Source organism: Lynx canadensis, chromosome B4, assembly GCF_007474595.2.
Source record: "Lynx canadensis isolate LIC74 chromosome B4, mLynCan4.pri.v2, whole genome shotgun sequence".
In the NCBI taxonomy this organism is placed as follows: Eukaryota; Metazoa; Chordata; class Mammalia; order Carnivora; family Felidae; genus Lynx; species Lynx canadensis.
This window is the reverse complement of record NC_044309.1, coordinates 999,509-1,022,221: the sequence shown is the minus strand read 5'-3', so window position 1 is coordinate 1,022,221 and position 22,713 is coordinate 999,509. Positions and strand designations below refer to the sequence as shown.

The 22,713-nt window shown below is 50.8% G+C and overlaps 1 protein-coding gene and 1 pseudogene across 3 annotated transcripts in view; one reads left to right on the top strand and one right to left on the bottom strand.

Moving 5' to 3' along the window:
* Window positions 1–22,713, bottom strand: part of WDR37 (WD repeat domain 37) — a 54,882-nt gene that overhangs the window by 9,850 nt on the left and 22,319 nt on the right. For 2 of the 3 annotated variants that reach the window (XM_030321030.1, XM_030321029.1), the window contains exons 6-11: window positions 20,436–20,571; window positions 18,796–18,867; window positions 15,540–15,584; window positions 13,816–13,892; window positions 6,138–6,378; window positions 4,655–4,796 (exon numbers count right to left, since the gene is read on the bottom strand). In XM_030321030.1, coding sequence (XP_030176890.1) covers window positions 4,655–4,796; window positions 6,138–6,378; window positions 13,816–13,892; window positions 15,540–15,584; window positions 18,796–18,867; window positions 20,436–20,571 — 713 coding nt within the window. The remainder of the gene's footprint in view (window positions 1–4,654; window positions 4,797–6,137; window positions 6,379–13,815; window positions 13,893–15,539; window positions 15,585–18,795; window positions 18,868–20,435; window positions 20,572–22,713) is intronic. The other variant, XM_030321031.1, reaches the window with a different exon arrangement.
* On the top strand, window positions 11,012–11,470 carry LOC115517925 (annotated as a pseudogene).

Below are 22,713 nucleotides of genomic sequence, written 5' to 3'. Positions count from 1 at the left end.
GCAAGGGCGCCCCACCTGCTGGCCACGCCGTGCGGGCTCTCCCCAGGCGGCGGCCTCTCCGTCCTGCGGGAACAGAGGCTCCCACCTGCGGCCGCCGGCCACGGCATGGCCGAAGGAGCAGAGGAGGGCCTCGGCCCGCGGGCACGGCGCACAAGCCCCCGACCAGCCCATGCCAGTGCCCCAAGGCCTCTGAAAAGGAAAACGTGCCCTTCTCTGACACCACTGGAAATCAGTGCCAAAGGGAGAACGGTCTTATTTTCGTACCTTGCACATCAGCAAACATGCTAGTTCATCCTAACTTGGTTAAGAGAAAACGCACATGGTCTAAAGGTGGTGCTTGTCCACTTATTCCATTTTCACTCACAAGTCCATGTGTCCTCACTACATACAGAAAATGAAAGCATCGACTTCTGTCTCGGGGCATCCAGATGCAAGAGGCCTCAGGGACAGACACGGCGCCATGCCTGCTCTGCGCCACTACTGATCCCGTGAGAAAAACAAACCAAAGACACCTTGTCACAGGTCCACGCTAGAAATAAGAATCCCTGGGGCGCCTGGGTGGCTCAGTCGGTTGGGCGTCCGACTCCGGCTCAGGTCAGGATCTCGCGGTTCGCGGGTTCGAGCCCCGCGTCGGGCTCTGTGCTGACCGCTCGGAGCCTGGAGCCTGCTTCGGATTCCGTGTCTCCCTCTCTCTCTGTCCCTCCCCCACTCGCGCTCTGTCTCTCTCTCAAACATAAACAAAAACATTAAAAAAAGAAAAGAAAGAAAGCCAACATGTAGGGGAATAAAAGGGGCACCCGGGTGGCTCAATCGGTTAAGCATCCAACTTCGGCTCAGGCCATGATCTCACAGTTTGTGGTTCAAGCCCTGCATGGGGCTCTGGGCTGACAGCACAGAGCCTGGAGCCTGCTTCGGATTCCGTGTCTCCCTCTCTCTCTGCCCCTCTCCCACTCGCAGTCTGTGTCTATCTCAAAAATAAACATTAAAAAAAAACCTTATAAAAGAAACAGTAAGAACCCCTTCGTAACCAATCGTGTTCCTCACAGTGTATCTCTCCAGAAACGACCGTTATTTCACACATCCACCAGGTACAAAAATACACCCCAAATCATAGAGACACGTGAACCATGACCCCAGCATTTCCTACGCTGCACAGTCAGAGGTTGGCAGACAAGACAGACCTGCTATTCAAAAAGCCTTAACGTGGGGCACCGGTGTGGCTCAGTCGGTTAAGCGTCCGACTTCAGCTCAGGTCACGATCTCGCGGTCCATGGGTTCGAGCCCCACGTCGAGCTCTGGGCTGATGGCTCGGAGCCTGGAGCCTGTTTCCGATTCTGTGTCTCCCTCTCTCTCTGCCCCTCCCCCGTTCATGCTCTGTCTCTCCCTGTCTCAAAAATAAATAAAAAACGTTAAAAAAAAATAAAAATAAAAAAAATAGTCTTAACGCTAAACACACACTTCCAACAACACCCAATAACGCAAATAAATTCTTGGCTCTTTTTGCAGAAAATAAAAATAAAATCTTTCAGACAATCAAAAAAAGCAATTGAAAACAGAATGTGACCAAAGATACTTTAAATAACACCCAGAAAAATGACTCTGGAATCACACTTAGAGTCGGGCCCCACAAGAACCCCCCCCCACCAAGCTCCCTGTGCCTTGGTTGGCCTCCACACATCTGGAGGAGGGCTCCGGACCCCCTGTAAGGACCGCATGTGTGCTGTGCCCAGCGTGCAAGGCCTCTCGTGTCACAGGAGGGAGGCTCCCATCGGTGCCACAGAGGGCTGTTCACATAAAGTTCACACTGCCCTTCTCAGCCCAGCCCCCAAGGCTCGGACCAGATGCCACTCATCCAGTGTGGGATGGGGAAAGTGCAGCGAGTCCGGGACAGACTCCTGCGCCAGATGTCATGAGTACTCAGGACAGAAGGGGCACGTCTAAGAAGCCCCAGCAGCCCGAGTCTGGAACAACTGAAACAACAATAATTACAAAACAAAGACCTACAACCGTCAAAGTGTAATAATCCTTGAGCCTACAGCAGCCTCAACTACACTAACGAACAAAGCGCCAACTGATGAGTGTGGAAAGAAGGCCAAAATCAGCAAGGTCACCACTTCTACACACTCGAGGTGATAAGAGACCCAGGAGAGGATCACTGAGGACGTCAGACCCAGTGGATGAAAGGTCACCAGGGAAGAAGACTGCTCACGTCTCCCCGCCACTTCACACATTTCAACGTGGAAAACACATCTTGCGGTAGGGACACCTGGAGACGCCCCCGCGCTCCAGGCCCGCATCCCCGATAGCAGGACGCTCTGCTGGGGACACAAAGCACACAATGGTGGCTGTGAAGACTTCTGGCAAAAAGGCAACCAGGAGAAAAGCAGAGTGTGGGACATTCTAGCAGAGAATGGCTTAGATTCTTCACAAAAACAATCCACGCCATAAAAATAACAGCAGGGGCGCCTGGGGGGCTCAGTTGTTTGAGCATCTAACTCTCGACTTTGGCTCAGGATCCCAGGATCGTGGGCTCGAGCCCCGAGTCAGGCTCTGTGCTGACAGCGCGAAGCCGGCCTAGGAGTCTACCTCTCTGCACCAACCCCACTCTTGCCCTCGCCCTCGCCCTCTCCCTCTCTCTAAATACATAAACTTAAAATAAAAACAGTAACAACAAATGGTCAGAAGACTAACCTAGATTAAAGGACCACAGAACAAAATGAGTGCAGGTAATGAATGAAGCCTGACTGAATTCTAAAACAATGTATCAGAGACATTTTAGCGACAACAGGGATAGAGCTGAACGTGGGCCGGGTATCAGATGCCATCCCAGAACTCTGTTTCCACCCTCTCCGGGGAACGCCCAACAACTCTCCAAAGACACGCTCGGAGTGCAGGGGAGAAGCGGCAGGCCAAGGGCGGCTCCTGGCACAGGGCCCCGGCAGACAGCACTCATGGGCGCTGTGTGTCCAGACGCTGCAGACGTCCGCGTAGGCACACAAAAACACGACCGATGTGGTGAAAACAACACCACCGGCGAGGCCAGGAGCAGAGTACGTGGGGTGCCGCCACACGATTCCCTCCAAATTCACCTGCGCCTGAGCCTCCTCAACATAAAGCACCCGGGAGAAGAGACGAGCAGGCTCTGGGCAGGGCTGTGCGCACGGGGCCCCGGCTCGCCCTAAGCCCCCATTACTGCACACGGCTCCCCTGTCCTTGGGGCCAGGAGCGAGCCCGCCCTCAGAGCAGACGGAGGACAGCCGCCCCCCTGCATGGTCCAGGCTGGCCTGACCGGAAGCCGTCCCCCGGACGGGACCGAGACCTGTGAAAGCAGGGACGCGGCGAGAGGTGCCCTGCACGCAGGCACCAACGCCGCCAGATAAGCCGCTGCGAACGGAGACCTTCGGTCCCGGTGCCGCGGCCCCTCCAGCTGCCAGCAGCAAGTCTGTCACAGTCTCTCAGGACACACGGGAGGGGGGACCTAGCACACACAGGCCATGCTCGCACCGCTGTCCCAGAGCACACCACCTCCCTTCTGGCCCCAAGCTTCTTGAAGACCTCTGTCTGTCCGGTTTCCGTGTGAACACGGCACGAATTCTCAACACTGAATCTCTAATTTCGTATCTGACGTTAGACACATAAAACGGGCTTGTTTAGGGAGTGCGTCCAAAGCAGGAATGAAGAAAATCCGTTATTTTCAAGCAACCAAATGAGCAAGCATGCGTTCATTAACAAGTGTTTAGTGAGCACACAGGACCTTTCTGGACACGCAGAAGCTCAGGACACACACTGCCAGAGAGACAGACACAGAGACGGTCCGGTCCAGAGAGGCACGTGCAGGGGCAGCGTTGGCATGGGGAGCAGGTGACAGGATACAGTCAGGAGGTGTGACAGGAAGGGCATCCTGCTCACGGAGGGGATGGGGCACGGCAGGGGAGCGGGGATGTCTCTTCTCTGGAAAGATGGTCATGTGATTTATCGGGAACGGTCTGACTGGAGAAAAGTTTTTGGAAAGAAGTAAGAGTTCTGGGGGCGCCTGGTGGCTCAGTCGGTTAAGCGTCCGACTTCGGCTCAGGTCATGATCTTGCGGTTCGTGAGTTCAAGCCCGTGTCGGGCTCTGTGCTGACAGCTCAGAGCCTGGAGCCTGTTTCAGATTCTGTGTCTCCCTCTCTCTTTCTGACCCTCCCCCCGTTCATGTTCTGTCTCTGTCTCAAAAATAAATAAACGTTAAAACAAAAAATTTAAAAAAAAAAAAGAAGTAAGAGTTCTGTTAAGACACAGCTATGCCTGAGCTGCCCAACAGATGGCCAGGCAGGGGGAGGGGGAGGGGTGGGGGGGGTGTGGGGGTGTGTCCTCCCCAGCTCTGGCCAGGCGCTCAGCAGAGGCTGTGCGGGCCACCAACTCTAGTGTTTCCTGACTTCCCCACTGCCCCATCCTACCACCATCCAATTCCCTGTGAGAACTTCAGTGACTGAATCTTTTAAAGTCTTACAAATACCCAAATGGAGCTAAACGTTTAGGGAAAGAGCAGCCAGTTTGGAAGACGTGGAGTTGGAAGTTAATACTGGAAATGAAGATACAAATTAAGTTTTAATATCCACCTGCAAAACTTTTTCACCAACAGTTAAAGAGAGATCTCTAAATGACTGTGACTCACTCCGTATGGCCCTGGAAGACATTCACGGAGTGGATGGAAGGGTCCCTGAAATCCCAAAGACGGAAAGTCGTGTCCCGGGAGGAGGTCACCACAAGCCGCTGGGTGGGGTGTGTGCAACAGTGCGTTAGCTCCTGGTCATGCCCTACAACCAAAGATGACAAAAATGCAAGATCATCCACCTGTAGGCACAGTTACAGCGATGCTTTCTTAAGAACACAAGAATCAAAACCTCTTTATGGTCTCTACCGCTCATGGTCACTGTACAAGGGAATGCAAGTAGGGAAAGATAAGAAGTCACTTAAAGCTAGCGTGTGGGGTCACAGTGGAACTGGTTTTCCCTCGGGAACTGGAGTCCTTTCATCCACACATTTAGAGGGATCGGCAAAACGAGTGCGAGCGTGACCCACCTCCTGATGCTGACGGTCAGAAGGTCTGGCAAATCTCTTTAATAGGCTAAAAATATGTGAACAAACTAATTCTTAATCTTTAATTCCAGAGTAACTTCTAATACTAGAATATGTGGAACCCTTAGTAAAACATAACCTTTAACACTCAATGAGGAAATTCACTTACTGACAAATTTGCAAAAACGTCTGTAGTGGGCATAACTCTAAGATGTCCCGGTGACCCCCTTCCCTGGCATACACACCCTGGAGGATACCTTCCCTTGAGTTGGGGCAGAACCTGTAAATGCGACGAGATATCACTCTGGTAAGCTCGGTACATTAAAAGGTAAAACAGATTTTGCAGATGTAACTAAGACCTCCAAATCAGTGCCTTCAAGTTAATCAAGAGAAACTCTGTCCTAGGTGGGCGTGCCCTAATCAGGCAGGCCCTTGAAAAGAGATGTTCTCCTGGAAGCGGAAAACACAGCAAACAGCTGTGTGGGGAAACATCTCCGAAGGGGCCACGAGGGATACGAGGGCACACTCTGGATGCTGAGAGTGGTGGGTCCCCAGCTGACAGGTCTCCAGAAAACAAGGACCTCAGTCATATGGGGACCTCAGCCATATGCCACAACAAAACGAATCCTTCCACCAGCGGTAAGTAAGAGGACAGAACCTAACCCTCAGATGAGATCACAGCCTCAGACCACACCTTCGTTTCACCCATAAGACCCTGAGCACAGGACCAGCGAGCATGTGCCCAGAACTCCAGACCCAGGGAAACCATGAGCTTATAAATCCATGTTATTTTAAGACACTAAGTTTCTGGAAATTTGCTACAAAGCAATAGGAAGCTGACAGAACAACCATTTTTCAAATATCTAGGTATTACATGCTACAGTTAAATCCCTTAAAGATAAAATAGGCTTAGCTAACAAACAGTTCTGTAATTTAGAAAGGGTCCCTGAAAAATCACAATCTGGGTACCACAAGAACTAAAAATAATCCTGGACAAGAAGTAATTTGCAAGGTAAGATATAAACACATGCACATAAATCAAAAGCACGCCAACTGGAAATCACAAACACTTGAAGTACCTGTCAGAGAGTGAACGAGTTCCGCTGTCTCCACGTCAAACAGATTCGCCGTTCTGTCCCAGGAGGCCGTCACTGCCTGCTTCCCCCCAACCAGCCAGTCAGCGGCTATGACCACTCCCTGGTGGCTCTTAAGAGATGTCAGCGGCACCCGGATGGTAGGACAGTCACTGGACACATCCGCGTCAACATCAGGCTCGTCTTTATCGGAGCACTCCACTTCATCTTCGCCACATATCTGCTGCTGATGGTGAGAGCAGAGAAGAAATTCCCTGGGAATCTTGAGTCTTTTCTGACACAGCTACACAATCAGACTGTTGTCATTTGTCTTTCTAGGACTTAATCATCGTTATGACCAAAAACAGCACGGTATCTGGCAAGTATCTGGAGCTTGACTTATCTGGACTTATCAACTTCATGATTATCTACTTGGTTAAAACCCACGACCACGTATAAGAAGAGAACAAAATTAAGGCCACTATGACATCAATAAGCTACAGTCCATTTCCAGTCAGCAATAAAATGGCAACTAAAATGATTTTATTTTAAATTTTTACCACATATTAGGAGCAATGTACTAAAATATAAAATACATTTGAAAGTCAGTAATTTATCACAATAAAAAAAGAAACATTTCAATTCTCAGAAGGCTACTTAGAATTCGATTGCTATAGAAACAGATATGAGTTCATTTTATTTTCCTGTAAGGTCTTTTGTCAAAAACTAAAATGAAAACACAAAAGGCTTCAGCTCTTTAAGAAAACATATCGATCTTTCATTCAACAAATATCAGGTGCTTACACACCACCAGACCACACGCCAGTCCCACAGCAGAGAAAGATGACCTCTGTCTCACATGGACATGCGGAACAATGGAACTAGAGCCACAGAGACTGGAAACGTCCTCATTTCATGGAGTTTACATGTTAGCGAGGAAGACAGACCACACACAGGGGCATATGTATGCGCGCATGCACACACATACGCACACATCCATACTCGTATGGCAATGTATGGCATACGTATACACACGCTAGTATGGAAATACGTGCCATGTAAACACACATGCTAGAGTGGTAATGTCACAGATAGTACAGGGAAATGTGTCACATGTACACGCACATGGTACAGAAATATAGATCACACATACACAGTGTAGAGATATGTGTCACACGTACACACAGTATAGAGATATAGGTCACACATACACACGGTGTAAGGATACATGTCACACGTACACAGTATAGAGATATGGGTCACACGTACACACAGTGTAGGGATACAGGTCACAGGCACATGCACAAAGCGTAAGGATGTATCACACACACACAGATTCAGGCAGTAATAAGCACTAAGAAACGGAGCAGATGGAGGGATGGGCAGTCGCGAGGGCCATTTTATATGGAATTATCAGGGAAAGACCCTCTGCTAAAGTGACATTTGAGTTGGAGCATGAAGAAAACAAGGGATCCAGGCACAAACACTTAGGGGAACAGCATTCCCAACCGAAGAGCAGGTGCCAAAGCCCCAAGAAGCTACACAAACAGCAAAGTCACGGGCGTGGAGGTGGGAAAGGTGGATTCAGAGGAGGCGGGAGAGACACAGATCACATTCCATACGGAGCTGCCCAAGGACTGACAGCCGGGAGCCGGGCCGCATGGAAGGGATGCCAATGAGCAAGGCCCCACAGCAGGAGGAATACACAGAGAAGCAGAGGAGGGTGCGGACGGCCTGAGGGTCTGAGGTCTGTGTAGGAAACCCGAGGGGGTAAGGACAGTGGAAAGTCACGGAGGGGGGCAGCGGCCACCGGAGGCAGCATGCCAGGAGTGCACGCTCAGGGCACTCCCAGGTCAAATGCAGGAAGCACAGGGACTCTCCATCCAGCAGGAAAGTTAAACACACGTTATGCAGAGTTACCGATCTCAAAGCACACTAAAGACTATGAAGCAAAGTCAGGGAGGTCTGCAGGGTGGAGAGCATAAGAGGGATGAGGGGAGAACACCCAGGAAGAGGGCCAAGCAGGCCGGCAGGGAGGGAGGTACACCGAATGCGTCCGGTCTGGGCTGGCACCAGGGACTGGCAAAGGGCTTGGCAAGGTGGCAAGTACAAGTCCAGAAAGACCACTCCTGACCTCGTGCGTGCAGAGAGGATACAACATGAGTGGCCAGGCCGGAACGGGGAGCCTCGGCAGGGACTAGAGGTGACGGCCCCTGTGGGCTAACAGCATGAGGACGGAGCCTAGGAGCGTAACCTGCTCCAGGAGAAAGGACCCTGACCGGTAACCGCACCCCAACAGGAAGAGCAATGTGGTCCCTGGAGATGCCGCATGGGGATGCTGTGATTCGGGGCTCTCCCCCAGCCAACAATGGCCCCTTGGCCACGAGGTTCCTCAGCTCCCACAGCCACTCGTGAGGAGCCCCCGGGCCCTCTCTGGCCCTGATGGGCAGGGCCGGCCTGCACGGTGCCTCAGGCAGGCACAGAAGAGGGGTGCCGGGTGCAGCCACGGCTCAGCAGAGATCTCTGGGTAAGTGTTACATAAAGGGTAGACGGGGAGACAGGACAGAGAAGTGCATTCAGAATTACAGAAGAACCAGAAGCAGTGAGATGTCACAGACAGATGGAAATGGAAGATGGAAAACAGGTGAGGAAGAAGAGACGCGTCAAAGATAATCCCAAAATTCCTGAGAGTTTTGCTCACTGCTGGCACACAGAACTGGTGCACCTGCTGTGCTTTTCCCTGAGAACTGTGAAGGAAAAAGTGACAAGTAAGCGTGAATGCAGGGATTTCCTCAGAGCGGGTCCAGGGGACCCCCATTTCAGAGAGCTCTAGCTCTCAGGACGCACGATGGAAAGGTCAATAGGAACCTTCACAGAAATCATTTGTCCAAACTAGACAAGAATTGAAAGTATTTTAAAATGCAAAGATAGTAAGTCACATTCACGAATAATTATAAGTTTTTAAACTTTTTTTCGTGTTTACTTTTATTTCTGACAGAGAGAGACAGAGCATGAGCGGGGGAAGGGCAGAGAGAGAAGGAGACACAGAATCTAAAGCAGGTTCCAGGCTCTGAACTGTCAGCACAGAGCCCGACGCGGGGCTCGAACTCACGGACCGTGAGATCATCACCTGAGCCGAAGTCGGACACTCAATCGACTGACCACCCAGGCACCCCTATAAGCTCTTTTAACACTTGACGTGAAGAGCAGGGGAAGGAGAGTGAGAATGGTCTGTGTGCTTTTTGCCCACATCTTGGGGATAATCCATTTCAGTTGAACCATTCTGACCGCCAGCAACAGCGGAGGAGAATGTCCAACATTGTTGACTTAATGCTAAGTGGATCTCCCGAACACGAGCAGCCACAGGACCAAGGAGCCACTAAATCACGGTTCTCGTGAAGGAAGGCTCCCTGGAAGCCACGTGGGTAATCTGATTCGATCTTCCTGTTTCAACAGGGAAAGTGAAGCCACCCAGTGAATTAAAGCAGTTGCTCGACATCACACAGCTGGGGTCCCACAGTGACTTGACAGGCCATCTGAAAGTGTCTCCACTCACCACCCAAACACTTCTTTATCAAATATTTCTTGGTAGATGCCAACTAAAACTCTCTGGTCCAAGCTAAATTTTAAAAAGCTGTACTGGTGAAAACGAACAAGATCTTTTTTTTATTTTTTTTTTTAAATGTTTATTACTGAGAGACAGAGACAAAGCGTGAGCAGGGGAGTCACAGAGAAAGGGGAAGACACAGAATCCGAAGCAGGCTCCAGGCTCTGAGCTGTCAGCACAGAGCCCAACGCGGGGCTCGTACTCACAAACCACAAGATCATGACCTGAGCCGAAGTCGGACGCTCAACCGACTGAGCCACACAAGCGCCCCACCATCTTTTTTTTTTTTAATGTTTTAATTATTTTAGAGAGACAGAGAGACAGAACATAAAAGGGGGAGGTGCAGACGGAAAGGGAGACACAGAATCCGAAGCAGGCTCCACGCTCCGAGCTGTCAGCACAGAGCCCAATGCGGGGCTTGTACTCACAAACCGCAAGATCATAACCTGAGCCCAAGTCGGACGCTCAACTGACTGAGCCACCCGGGCGCCCCAAAAATGAACAAGGATCTTAACAGACTAGAGTTTCTTCTAAAATGCAGGCGAGCCGCTACGTCAACCCGAGGCAAGCCCAGGCGGCGAGAGCTTATGACAAGTGCCATCTCCAGGGCAGGCCGCGCGGGACGCTCCGAGGCTCCGTCACTGACTGACACGGGCTGCCCCAAGTCACCCCAAAAGCCTGAGGTGGCAACTATCAACCACAGACAGTCCCTGCACCCAACACAAGCAAAATCACAAAGAAGAAAACAGGGTCAATTTAACGTCGTAAATAATATATTACGTTTTTATAATGTAAGTACTATATGTGATTTTTTCCCTCTGCCAAAACTAGAATTTTTCTTATTTCCTTTGAAAACAAATCCATACAATGTTAACACATTTGCTGAACCCTCTCCCTGGCCCCTCTGCCTCATCATCTGTCAGCGCTATTTCTTGAGCCAATGGCCACGTTCAGTAACAGTCTGGTTATTCCACGAGGGAAAAAAACACGTTAAAATAAAAGACAAAACACTCCATTAAAAATGAACTGTTCAGGGGGCACCTGGGTGGCTCAGGTGGTTAAACGCCTAACTGATGTCAGCTCAGGTCGTGATCCCAGGGTTGTGGAATTGAGCCCCACGTCGAGTTCCTCACTGAGCGTGCAGCCTGCCTGAGATTTCTCTCCCTCTCTCTGCCCCTACCCTGCTTGCACTCGCACACTCTAAAATTTAAAACAAAAATTCTAATTAAAAATAAAAACGTACGACAGAGTGGCCAATGGTCTGCAGAGCAACATGCCTAAGTTTTATTGTGACTCCTGCGACACATACCTCACCCATGACTCTCCGTCTGCGAGAAAGACACACTGCAGTAGTAGGAAACACAAAGAGAATGTGAAAGATCCACTATCAGAAATGGATGCGAGAGCGAGCCCAGAGCCTGATGGACAGAGCAACTGCTGCACTTCTGCGAGGAAAGGTTCCTCCCGCTCCACTCTCTGTCCTCCGTCTGCAGGAGCAATGATCCCACCTCCCCCTCGTCTCCCGGGTCCTCTTTGCCCTGGTATGACGCCAGCACCCCATATGGGGGGCCCTCCTCCTCCTGGGATGATGCCAGTGGGACCCTCTCCTGGAATGAGGCCGCCTATGGGAGGCTACATGCCAATGACGCCTGGGGCCCCCAATGATGAGACCTCCCCCGCCCGTCCCACGATGGTGCCCACTTGGCCAGGAATGACCTGACCAGACAGGTAAGGAGAGACAGAAACCTCCTTATATCCATTTTATATTACTTGTTCTACTTCACCAGGAGATCATGGTGCTGTGACTCTGGGTGTTTTCTAACAGCATGACAAGGAAGACTTGCTCCCCCTTCCTATCAAACAGAGAATAGTTTTTCCAAGGGAGTAGCGGGACAAAAAAAAAAAAAAAAAAAAGCAATTTTCATTTGTATTGTGAGATGTGAAAATAAAATTGTCAACTGTTTTAAATAATAAATAGATAGATAGATAGATAGATAGATAGATAGATATAAAAATGTGCTAGGAATTTACCCAAGGGATACAGGAGTGCTGATGCACAGGGGCACTTGCACCCCAATGTTTACAGCAGCACTTTCAACAATAGCCAAATTATGGAAAGAGCCTAAATGTCCATCAACTGATGAATGGATAAAGAAGATGTGGTTTATATATACAATGGAATACTACTTGGCAATGAGAAAGAATGAAATCTGGCCATCTGTAGCAACGTGGATGGAACTGGAGAGCGTTATGCTAAGTGAAATAAGTCATACAGAGAAAGACAGATACCATATGTTTTCACTCTTACGTGGATCCTGAGAAACTTAATAGAAGACCATGGGGGAGGGGGAGGGGGAAAAAAGTTACAGAGAGGGAAGGAGGCAAACCATAAGAGACTCTCAAAAACATCTGAGAATAAACTGAGGGTTGATGGGGGGTGAGAGAGAGGGGAAAGTGGGTGATGGGCACTGATGAGGACACCTGTTGGGATGAGCACTGAGTGTTGTATGGAAACCAATTTGACAATACATTTAACATTAAAAAATAAAAATAATCATTCAAAAAATAAATAAAAAATAAAAATAAAAACGAACTGTTTAGATCTCCTCACTGAAGACAATTCCTACTCATCACTGTAATTACTTAACCCATCTCCAAAGAGAACAATGTTTACAACATTTCAAAGAAAGAAACAAGTAACACAACACTCCAAGGCGGAAACAGCACGGCCAGAGGGTGAGTGCCGTCCTCCTGACGACTCCGGCCACAGTGCATCCCCAGCTCCGCGCTGCCCGGCGCCGTGTCCGCCCACGTGAGAGCACAGGGCCAGGCTGAGTGACCCCTCGGCTCTCCTGCGACGGAAGCAAGGAGAAGGCTACCCGAGGCCTCTGTGTGACCAGAAACGGTGCTGGGCTGAAGGGAACAACTACATCCGAGCGGAAAAAAGCTAACTGAAGGCTTTATGGTCTAAATCCACCCATCCTTCTTCTCAATATGCAACCCACTGTCAACCACCTACCTTTACCTCCTTGAAGATGATGTCACACACACTGACTTACACAGTTTACCTTACGTTTGTTTATTTAATTCATTTAGTTTTGAGAGAGAGAGAGACAGAGCAGGGGAGGGGCAGAGAGGGAGGGGAAGAGAGAGACTCCCAAGCAGGCTCCGCACTGCCAGCACAGAGCCTGACGTGGGGCTTCAATTTACCACCTGTGAGATCATGACCTGAGCCGAAACCGAGACCCTGACACTCAACCGACTGAGCCACCAAGGCGCCCCCAGTTCACCTTACGTGAAAGACAGACTCGTGGTCTAAAACATATAAAACGTTAAGAAACGTGACCTAATTGTATAGTTTTTAAATATTAACGGCCAACGTTTACTAGCTGTGGAAAGGGGGGCGAGAACATACATGCACACATATATAAACAAGGACCTTCACTTTCAACACTGTCCTCTGTTCAGGCTTCCAGAACAAAACACCAAGACCGGGCAGCCAGGATCAAGGTGCGGCCTATTCGGTTTCTGGTGCAAGCCTTCCCAGCTTGTCATTACATCCTCACATGGCAGCTCCCAGGTACAGCAGGGAAGGGAAACACATGCAAGCTCCCTGGTGTCTGAGGAAGGACACTAATGCTATGCCAACAGGACCCCAGCGTCAGTACCTCACTTCCAAACACAGCCACACTGGGGGGCAGTTAGGGCTTCAAACTCTAAAGGGGGGTCACAAACATCCAGTCTGTAAGACCATATAAATTTGGGGGCGCCTGGGTAGCTCCGTCGGTTGAGCATCTAACTTCAGCTCAGGTCACGATTTCGCAGTTTATGGGTTCCAGCCCCACATCAGGCTCTGTGCCGACAGCTCGGAGCCTGGAGCCTGCTTCAGATTCTGTGTCTCCCTCTCTCTCGCACTCCCTCCCACCTCGCACTCTCCCTCTATCAAAAATAAATAAACATTTAAAAAAAAAATTTTTTTTAAGAGACCATATAAATTTGTCCTAAACTCTGCAAGTGTCCAGAACCCTACAACATACCCCAAGTGGCGCTTTCATGGTAAGTAAAGGTGCTGCTTACAGTGGTGTCAGCAACAGGCTGGGGCGTTGGCAGCTGGACGGCGTATCTCCAAATGTGGGCGGTCTGATCTCCAGAAGCTGAGGACAGAAATCAGGGCACAATTACCCACAGTGCACATCAGGTATAAGATGCTTTCTGCTAGGTTCTGGCCAAGCGTCATCAGACTTCTGTAACTCAATGATCGAGAGCTGCTTCTGAGACTGCACGATGCTGCTGACAGCAGGCTAAATGCACACAATTAAGATGCTGGTTAAAAACACCCCCTCCTTTCATTTTACGGTGAAAAGCTGTGAAGGTTCAGGCAACACTTACAAGTACAGGTTATCCTGTCCATCTATCGAAGCTGAGTAAACCAAACAGTACTTCAGAAAAGTGAGCCCCACACAAATACGTCCTCCCCTGCGCCCAACATCAGTGGGCTCACAGCCTGCTGGGCCCCGCGGGTCTGGGGCCTTACTGCCACCGGCCAGGTGTGCCAGGTGCTGTGCACATGGGACAGAGAGAAGGGCCGGGGAAGGGCACACAGATGTGCAGGGCGGGCATCTCCCGCTGCCCTCACAAGGCACCGTCTGAACCTCGCTTCCCTCTGTGGCTAAGAGGTTCCCCAAAGTGGCCACGTGTGGACAGTGGCACATTTCTCAAGTTGTCAGACGAGCTCACTGCCTGCCCTGCTAGCTCTCCTGCCCTGCGTGCAAACCTCCATTGAGCATGCCTCTCCCCTGCCTCCTCACCCCAACTCTGGCCATTACCGGTCTCCCCCACCCTCCCTCCTCGCCCCAACTCTGGCCATCACTGTTCCCCCCCACCCTCCCTCCTCACAATCACTCACCGATTACATAAAGTGGAAAATTCTCACCTACTTTATTCCCCACGTGTTTACTTGGGCATCAACTAGCTGTGGTCAAGGCCTGTTCAGACCCACCATATTCTGCTCACATGGAAAAGCACCCGACTGGCCCCACTCTCACCCTCTACCCCAGGGTCAGCAGAATCTGGCCCACGGGCCACAGCCACAGCCACTCACCCGTGCACTACCTCTCCTGCTTTCACACTAACACAGCTAAGTGGTTGTGACATGGACCATGTGGCTGTCAAAGATGAGAACATTTTGTTACGAAAATTTACGAAAAAAGCTTGCTGACCTCCACTCTCTCTAAACATTTACCCCTCGAGATTACTGTCAGTGTCCCCCAAAGTCACAGGAGTTTACAGTCAGACAATTTTACTGGAAGACTCCTCAGTTCAACAATGAAGCCGTTGTACAAACTACTACATAAAATCACGGCAAAACCACGCGGCCACCACTGAGGAGCGCCCAGAAAGGAGGAAAAACGTTGGCCCCGCAGACTGCCGTGACCTGGGCTACTGTTTCTGCCCTCCTCTGTTTCAGATGCACGCAGGACTAGGAACTCGCAGTAATGACAGGTGTTCAGAAAACCAAGTTCCCTCTGTGGTGCGAGCAGAAAGTGGGCAACCACCAAGGGCTTCGCAAAAACCAGCTCAGGGTGGGTCACGTGCAGTCTCCCGGGAGAGCCAAGCTCACCTGACAATACACTACAGGTGAAACAAGTGCCACTTGATGTGTCCTCCTTCCTCCATCCCTCAAGTATTTCACAAAATGATGATCTGACTTTTACGGAAGGGACCAACGAGAAAGGAACGACTATGGCTATTTTTAAATTATCTATAACTTTCTTCAATAAAGAAGAAAAAGATCAACATACCAGTAAGAGCCAACTGCTCTGATGGATGAAACTTGATAGAATTTACTGCAAAACAAAAACATTACAAAACAGGTATAAAATAACGACATATCATCAACGTTTCTCGTAACAACGTGCATTACAAGGTAACTTTAAGAATTAAAAAAACTTAATGTTCAATATTAGATCCTCCCACCCAGTTAACCTAAGAACAAATGCAGAGATGCATGAAAAACTCACTGAACATGAACGATCGAATTACTGACACATAAGACATACAGAAAAACACTAATAATCTACTTCTTTCTGTAGACAAGGAAGTCCTCTCGAGTGAAAAATGAATCAGGATGAAAGAGAAACCATACTTATGACAACAGATGGGGACAGACCACAGCAGGGACACTGTTTACTGCCCACCCTCCCTCCCGTCCCGTTCCAGGAGACCCCGGGAGCAGAGGCGGCAGGCCTCGCCAGCTCGGAGAGAGTCAGGATCCACACGGACGGTCCCCTCCTCCACCTGGGGGAGGACCGAGGTGCTTCGCAGGAAGAAGGAGCAGGAGTGGGGTGCACAGAAGAAGGAGCCAGAGTGTGCAGAGGCCGGAGCCTGGCTGCTGGGACCACCCTGCGAGGGAGCCAGCACTCACACCCACACAGCGAACACACGACAGGACAGAGTGCACAGAAAGTTCCAGAAAATGAAGCAAGTTCTTTCAGAAAGATTCCGCCAGCTACACCACTGGGAATTCTCTTTTCCTGAGGAAATGAAAAGTCCAGCGAGTGTAGACTGCGGGTGAGTGTGGAAGGAGCAGGTGGACACCACAGCCTCCTCAGGACCAGCAATAAGCTGTCATGACCCTGTGCGCGCACACACACACACACGCGCACACACACACGGCAGGATGTCCCTAGGGCCAGGAGCAAGTGGCAAGCTCCGTGGCCACCTCTCACCTCGACGTCCGTGCAAACCTGAACGTGCCACCAGTGCCACAGGTGGCCCTCACAGCCGTGACACATGCTTGGTGAAAGAGCACGTGCGGAGCACTCGGCCTGGAACCCAGCACACGGCGGGCACTTCGCGACCGTCACAGCTGCAACACGCACACCGTGCACCAGCTCACCGAAGGGACGGCGCCCCTGAATGGGGACGGGCCTGCACGTGCCCACAGGTGCCGCCCGGCAGGGGGCGGGCTGCAGCCAAACTGCGCCCCGTCCCCCGGCAGAGGGTCTGCTGACGGTGGCTGAGGCAGAACAGGAAGGTGAGCCCCGCCAGCACCTTCTCCAAAGATGCGCAGCACCCCCAACACGCGGCTAACTCAATTCCCAGAGGCCACACCGGGAGCAGGAAGGGAGAGGCCACCAGAGACCAATGTTCTCCACAGCAAGCTTCAGAGGCACCCGATCTTTAAATGGTTTGTGTGCCTCACTTTACCACAAACATAAAAGAACAACGAACAGGAAGAAGCACCATCCCCCACACAAGAGGGCTCTACTTGGGGGTCGGGCAGGGGCAGCCACGAAGCCCAGCACGTGACTCTTGAGGCAGAGGGGACGAGGCGCAGGAGGGTCCTCTGTTCAGGTGATGCCGGAACGAGGCAGGACAGACACGGCAAACCACCTGCAGTGAGCTATGCTCATAGAAATCCCAGGCGGGGAGAACCACTCCCTTCAGGCTAACGGGACCTTGGCCACGTCATTGCAACACCACCTAGTGGAAAGACCAAAGCCAGGACACGAGCAATGCAGACACGGTGTCTGTGAGGACAGCGCCCCAGAAGGGAAGGCCAGACATCAGCGCTCCACCTCCCGTCACCCGGCCTCCTGACGCCCAGGGCGGTGTGCACCCCACTTGCTGCGGCAAGAGGACACGGGAGAGAGGTGCGCAGGGTGGCCGGTGAAGAGCTGGGCGTCCAGGCCGTCCAGCGAGCGGGGAAGCTCCAGGGAAGGGACAACAAAGGAACAGAGATGCCGCACCGAGTATGGCCACCGGAAAGGCACGTCACACAGGAGCACAGGGGTGAGTCAGGGATGGATGCAGAAACCACACGGAAGAAAAAACAAGGCACGTTACAAGCAGCTGTGAACAATACACACGTAGCCATGAGTAACGAGAACTGTGCTGTCACCACTTGGTGAGGACAAGAGTGGAGGATCTCATCCGAGGCAAGGGAGACGGCCCTCCTTCCAGCAGGAGGAAGCACTGGTCCAAAACTCCAACACTCAGAAATAATAAAATAGGCTATTTCGAAAAACGGAATAAGGGCGTGCCCGGCTGGCTCTGCTGGAGGAACGTGTGACTCCTGATCTCAGGGTCGTGAGTTTGAGCCCCACAATGGGGTAGAGACTACTTGAAAAACGAAAGAAAAGAGCAGAATACGTAAAGCTGTCGACAGTGGTTCCCTTCAGGGAAGTGAAATGGAGTAAAGAGGGCAGGGAGCAAAGTGCCGTAACTGTCTACACGGGCTGGCTAATACCCTCTGAATTTTCCGATGATGTGCACGTGTTTCGTTTTACAAACACTTTCAAGGAATAAACATGCGGAGGAAACAAGCCACAGTGCCTCCCTGCGCCGTGAGCACTGCCTCCCCCGCCTGGGCACCATCCCGCAGCGGACTGAAGACACTCACGTGCTGAGGGACCCCGTGGGAACGAGACCCCAAAAAAGGGGAAAGCGTGGGTCACAGCCCAGACAGGACAAGATGCGTCCCCCACCCAGGGAAGGGCTGGCACCCAAGCCCAAGAAGCGGAGGGCAGGCACACCCGGGCTGTCTATGAAGGGCAGGGGTGCGGCGGTGGCTGGGCAGGGGAGAGTGAATGAGGAAACAGCCGACAGGCACCGGAGTGGAGGGAGTGCCAGGAGGAGGGAAGCGAGAGAGACGCGGTAGGACACAAGGGAGCGTGCAGGGGCGGCTCACAGGAGGGGACGAGCGGCCATACCGGCAGCAACAGGAGGTGCGGCAGGAAGCCCGGGATACACGGCATCCCTCCCTGGGCCCTGACACGCGCAGAGCACACGCCGAAAGAGAACCTCGAAAACGAGTACACGATCGCAGACGATGTCCACCACTTCAGTTCCAAAGCTGTCGACAGGTCGCTTTCTAGGCGCCCGTAAATGAAGCGCAGACAGGTCCTGCTCTGCGTGCAGGGCAGCGGAGCGGTCCCTTCCTGAGGCTCCCTGCCAGAGGCGGCACACCCGTCCGCCCGTCGCGAGGGCCCGCCCGGCGGGCAGCCAGGTCAGTGCCCTCCCAGCACAAGGCACAGCCCGCCCCGGAGCACTCACCTGACCCCACGTGGCCTGAGTACTTGACGAGGCACCGCCCTGTCTCTATGCTCCACAGCAGGGCCGTGTGATCTGCAAGATCCAAAGAACAGGAGTGACTGACCCACCACCAATTCTACAGTCTTCAAATGAAAGTGAGAAGTTACATTACCACTAGTATCTCTTCCGACTGTAGATCAGAAACCACGTTTCCAAGACAGGAGAAGTGGGTGACCTGTCCCGGGTCAAGGGGGTGACAAACAGATACCCAGGGACTTGGGACTCATGGCACATGGTCACACTGACTGCACCTCGCCAGGGTCCTTCTAACCCATCACAGCTTCACTGTTTTGTTGAATTAACACTTTCCAGATCATCACACAGTAAATAAATGCAAAACTCCAGTTACAAATTATTTGAGATCATACGTATGCGTTTGGGCCTTTCCTCTTACATAATAGAAAATCTAAAAAATAAATGTCAATTATCTAAACGAGATCTCAGAGATACCAGAAACAGACCCTTTCATTCTTTCTTTTTAACTGTAAGGGAATTTCTAAAACACTGGGGAGTGCTCACAAGTAAACATAATTTTAAACAAGTCAACTCTCTTCATTCATGGTTCTATCTGCTGTAAAATTTCCTACTTCTATTAAAAAGCAGATCAGGGGCACCCGGGTGGCTCAGTCAATTAATCTTCTGACTCTTGATCTCGGCTCAGGTCATGATCTCACAGTTTGTGGGATCAAGCCCCATATCAGGCTCTGTGTTGACAGCATGGAGCCTGCTTGAGATTCTCTCTCCTTCTCTCTCTGCCTCTCACTCACTCTCTCTAAATAAATAAATAAACTTTTTCAAAAACAAAACAAAGCAGAATCTAGTGGGGCACCTGGGTGGCTCAGTCAGTTGAGTGTCCGACTTCGGCTCAGGTCATGATCTGAGGTTCATGATTTCAAGGCCGGCATCAGGCTCTCTGCTATCAGCACACAGCCTGCTTCAGATCCTTTCTCCCTCTCTGTGGTTGTCCCTCCCCCCACTCTCTCTCTCTCTCAAAACTAACTTAAAGAAGAAAAAAAAAAAGCACAATCTACTAAGTACCTGGAAAAATCATTTTCAATAAGTGAACACCATTTTTAACTTCAGTCATTTTGGTCGGAAAGGGTATTATTAGGTTACGCACCTTGGATAGCTTTCAAAACCTATCTTTTCTTTAATGAGAGAAAAGGGTCTCTAACACCTGCCCCGGGAGTCCCACAGGCTAAAAGGGCTGCCAGCACCCCTGCCTCCACCTAAATCCTAGAACAGCTAGCCCCCTTCAGAGACCGCACAGCCCTTCCCCGGGCCGTACCTCACAACTCAAGCAGACACACGCTCGACTGTAACAAGAAAGTACCTCGCCTGTTCAAAAGACATTCTACCTTATGCTGCCGTAAACACAGGTGGCGCAATCACGGAGCCAGCACCTGCTCACCCGGACACCTGACGTCACACCTGCTGACAGCAGCAAGGCCTGACGGAGCACAACAAGGCCAAGTGCTTTGGTTTCAAGGACTGTTCGGCCTCCCGCCGGCTTCCAGCGCCAACTCTGCCACCCACCCCGCAGGGAGTCATCTGCACCGGCTGTCACACCCGACAAGCAGAGCGACTGGCTGTGGACTTACCGGCAGACGCGGTGCCCAGCACCACGGGCTGTGTCCTCGCCACGCTGACGTCCCAGATGCCATCCCTGTGGCCAATGTACTCCTTCACGAGCTGGCACACGGCCCTCGACGTGGTGGTCTTGAAGCTGGAGACAATCTAAAACCGTGACGGGAAGGAGCATTGTGGACGATTTACTGACCGAATGTTTTTAAGTTAAAAAAGGTAAAACGGAAAAAGATGTGTTGAACGTCATACACCCCTGAACAGGATATTTAAAGCATTAAGGGCACACAACAAAAGCGCAAACAGCAGCATCCCTCCAGCTGGGTGTCACAAAGCAACAACGAAGGCCGTCCTAAGGCCTCTCAGAAGACCCCCCGACCCCCCCACAAACCACGTGTGTCCTCCCGTGACGAAGAAGAGGGGCCTATTTACACACTGCGAGTGTCTTCCACAAATCCAAACCAGCAGACAAAATTTCCAAATTCTTTAAAAAAAAAAAAGCTACCAGGACATGAAGAAGTGAAGAAGTCAGGAAGGTATACCCACACCCTTAACACTACCTTTTATTACTGGGGAACTTTCATTTTTTCTCATTTTTGGTAATTTACACCAACCACGTATTATCAGGAGGAAAAGAGCCCAAGGTGGGGAGGAATCCAAAGACGACACTTCTAACAGATGAGGTTTGTCCAACAGTGTTTATTGCGCGCGTGCTCGGTGCCGGCGCTGCGCCAGGAGACACACACAGAGCGACAGCAGGCCCTGGCCTCGGGCAGCTCACAGTCTGACGGGAACAGACAGGAGAACCACAAAGGTGCACACGAGGTGAGGCATCATCTCGTACGATACACACGGCAAACAAGTCTCACTTTCTCTTACAAGGAAAAATAGAAAGTGTGTGAGCAAGAAACTAATTAAACACAAACAACTCTTCAGAGTGTGCTTTTTAAACTGTTCTCAGAGAAAAGGAATGGCTTTTCAGCTTTTAAGCAAATCAGAATAATGGAGATTAATCAGAATAATGACACTGTAAAATCAAACGAAAAAGAAAAATCAGTGGTGTTAAACAGCTATTTGGAACACGGATTTGATGAAGCCCTGAAAACGAATCAAAGTTCATTCTTATTTAGTATAAACACATTACAACACAGTCCACTGTTCCATCAATTCGGGTATGAACGTTCAAACCATCCTCCGCTGCAGAGAGCGACTAGAAATGTTTATGAAGACGGACTCTTCCGGCAGTAATACCGACAGGCTCCATCTGACTCAGTCTGCATTTTACCAAAGGACTTGCACAAACGCAAACTCCTCGTCTTCTTTTTCCTTCTGAAAGCCCCTCCCCCACCCACACTAGCAGAACCGTCCCTCCCAACACAGAAAAGGGCTTTTGCTGGCGCAAGGTGCCATTCGGATGTTCAAGAACGCAGCGGTTAGGAACGCGCACAGCTTGCCCCACAGGAAGTGGCAGTACGGTTCAGTTTCGAAGCCTCCTGCTGTGTATGACACAGACGTCACTGTGAGGAGAAATGAACTAGTGGAACCACACTCCTCCCTCACCCACCCCGCTCGGACAGGAACCACACAAGGTCACCGCTCAATACTCATGGCAACCGCATTTCTGGCGGAATTCTGGAAGCAGAGCACATCAGCTCATCAACACCGTAACAAATCGCGTCACGTGTTGCTTCCAAATGCCCGCTACGCTCTGAATACCTATTAACTCTTTGTTTTTAAAAATGCTGACCCCTTCACTACTGCGAAGAGGCCCCACAAAAGACTAAATTACTCAGTGTTCATGACAGAGAAGCACAACAAAATGACAAAGTGATGCTTACACCTGTCGCCCTAATTATCATTCTCATTAACATACAATCTAAACTACTCCAACAAGACCGGAAAGGGCTTTTTTCACAATGCGAGCTATTTATCTTTGAAAAAACACGTGTGAACATTTTCACAAGTTTCTCTAACGTTAGACGGTCAGGCATCCCTCCCGACAGACACCAGCGACCTGTCCTCAGCCACCCAGGAAGGGAAGACCTCTTGGTTGCTGAACGCACGTGCGTTTCCCACCATCCCACCACGTACACACTACTTGCCTTTCAGGGCTGAGTCAGGAGGCAAGTAATGAGGCCTCCTTGCTGCACACACACTCAGTGTTACTGCCAAGAATACACACTAAGGCACGGATCAGAATGTATTCTGGGATCAGATTCATTCTTCAACCTTCAGGTAACATCTTACGTTATTATTCTTCAATGTGCACAATAAAGATCATTAATATGTTTCTTA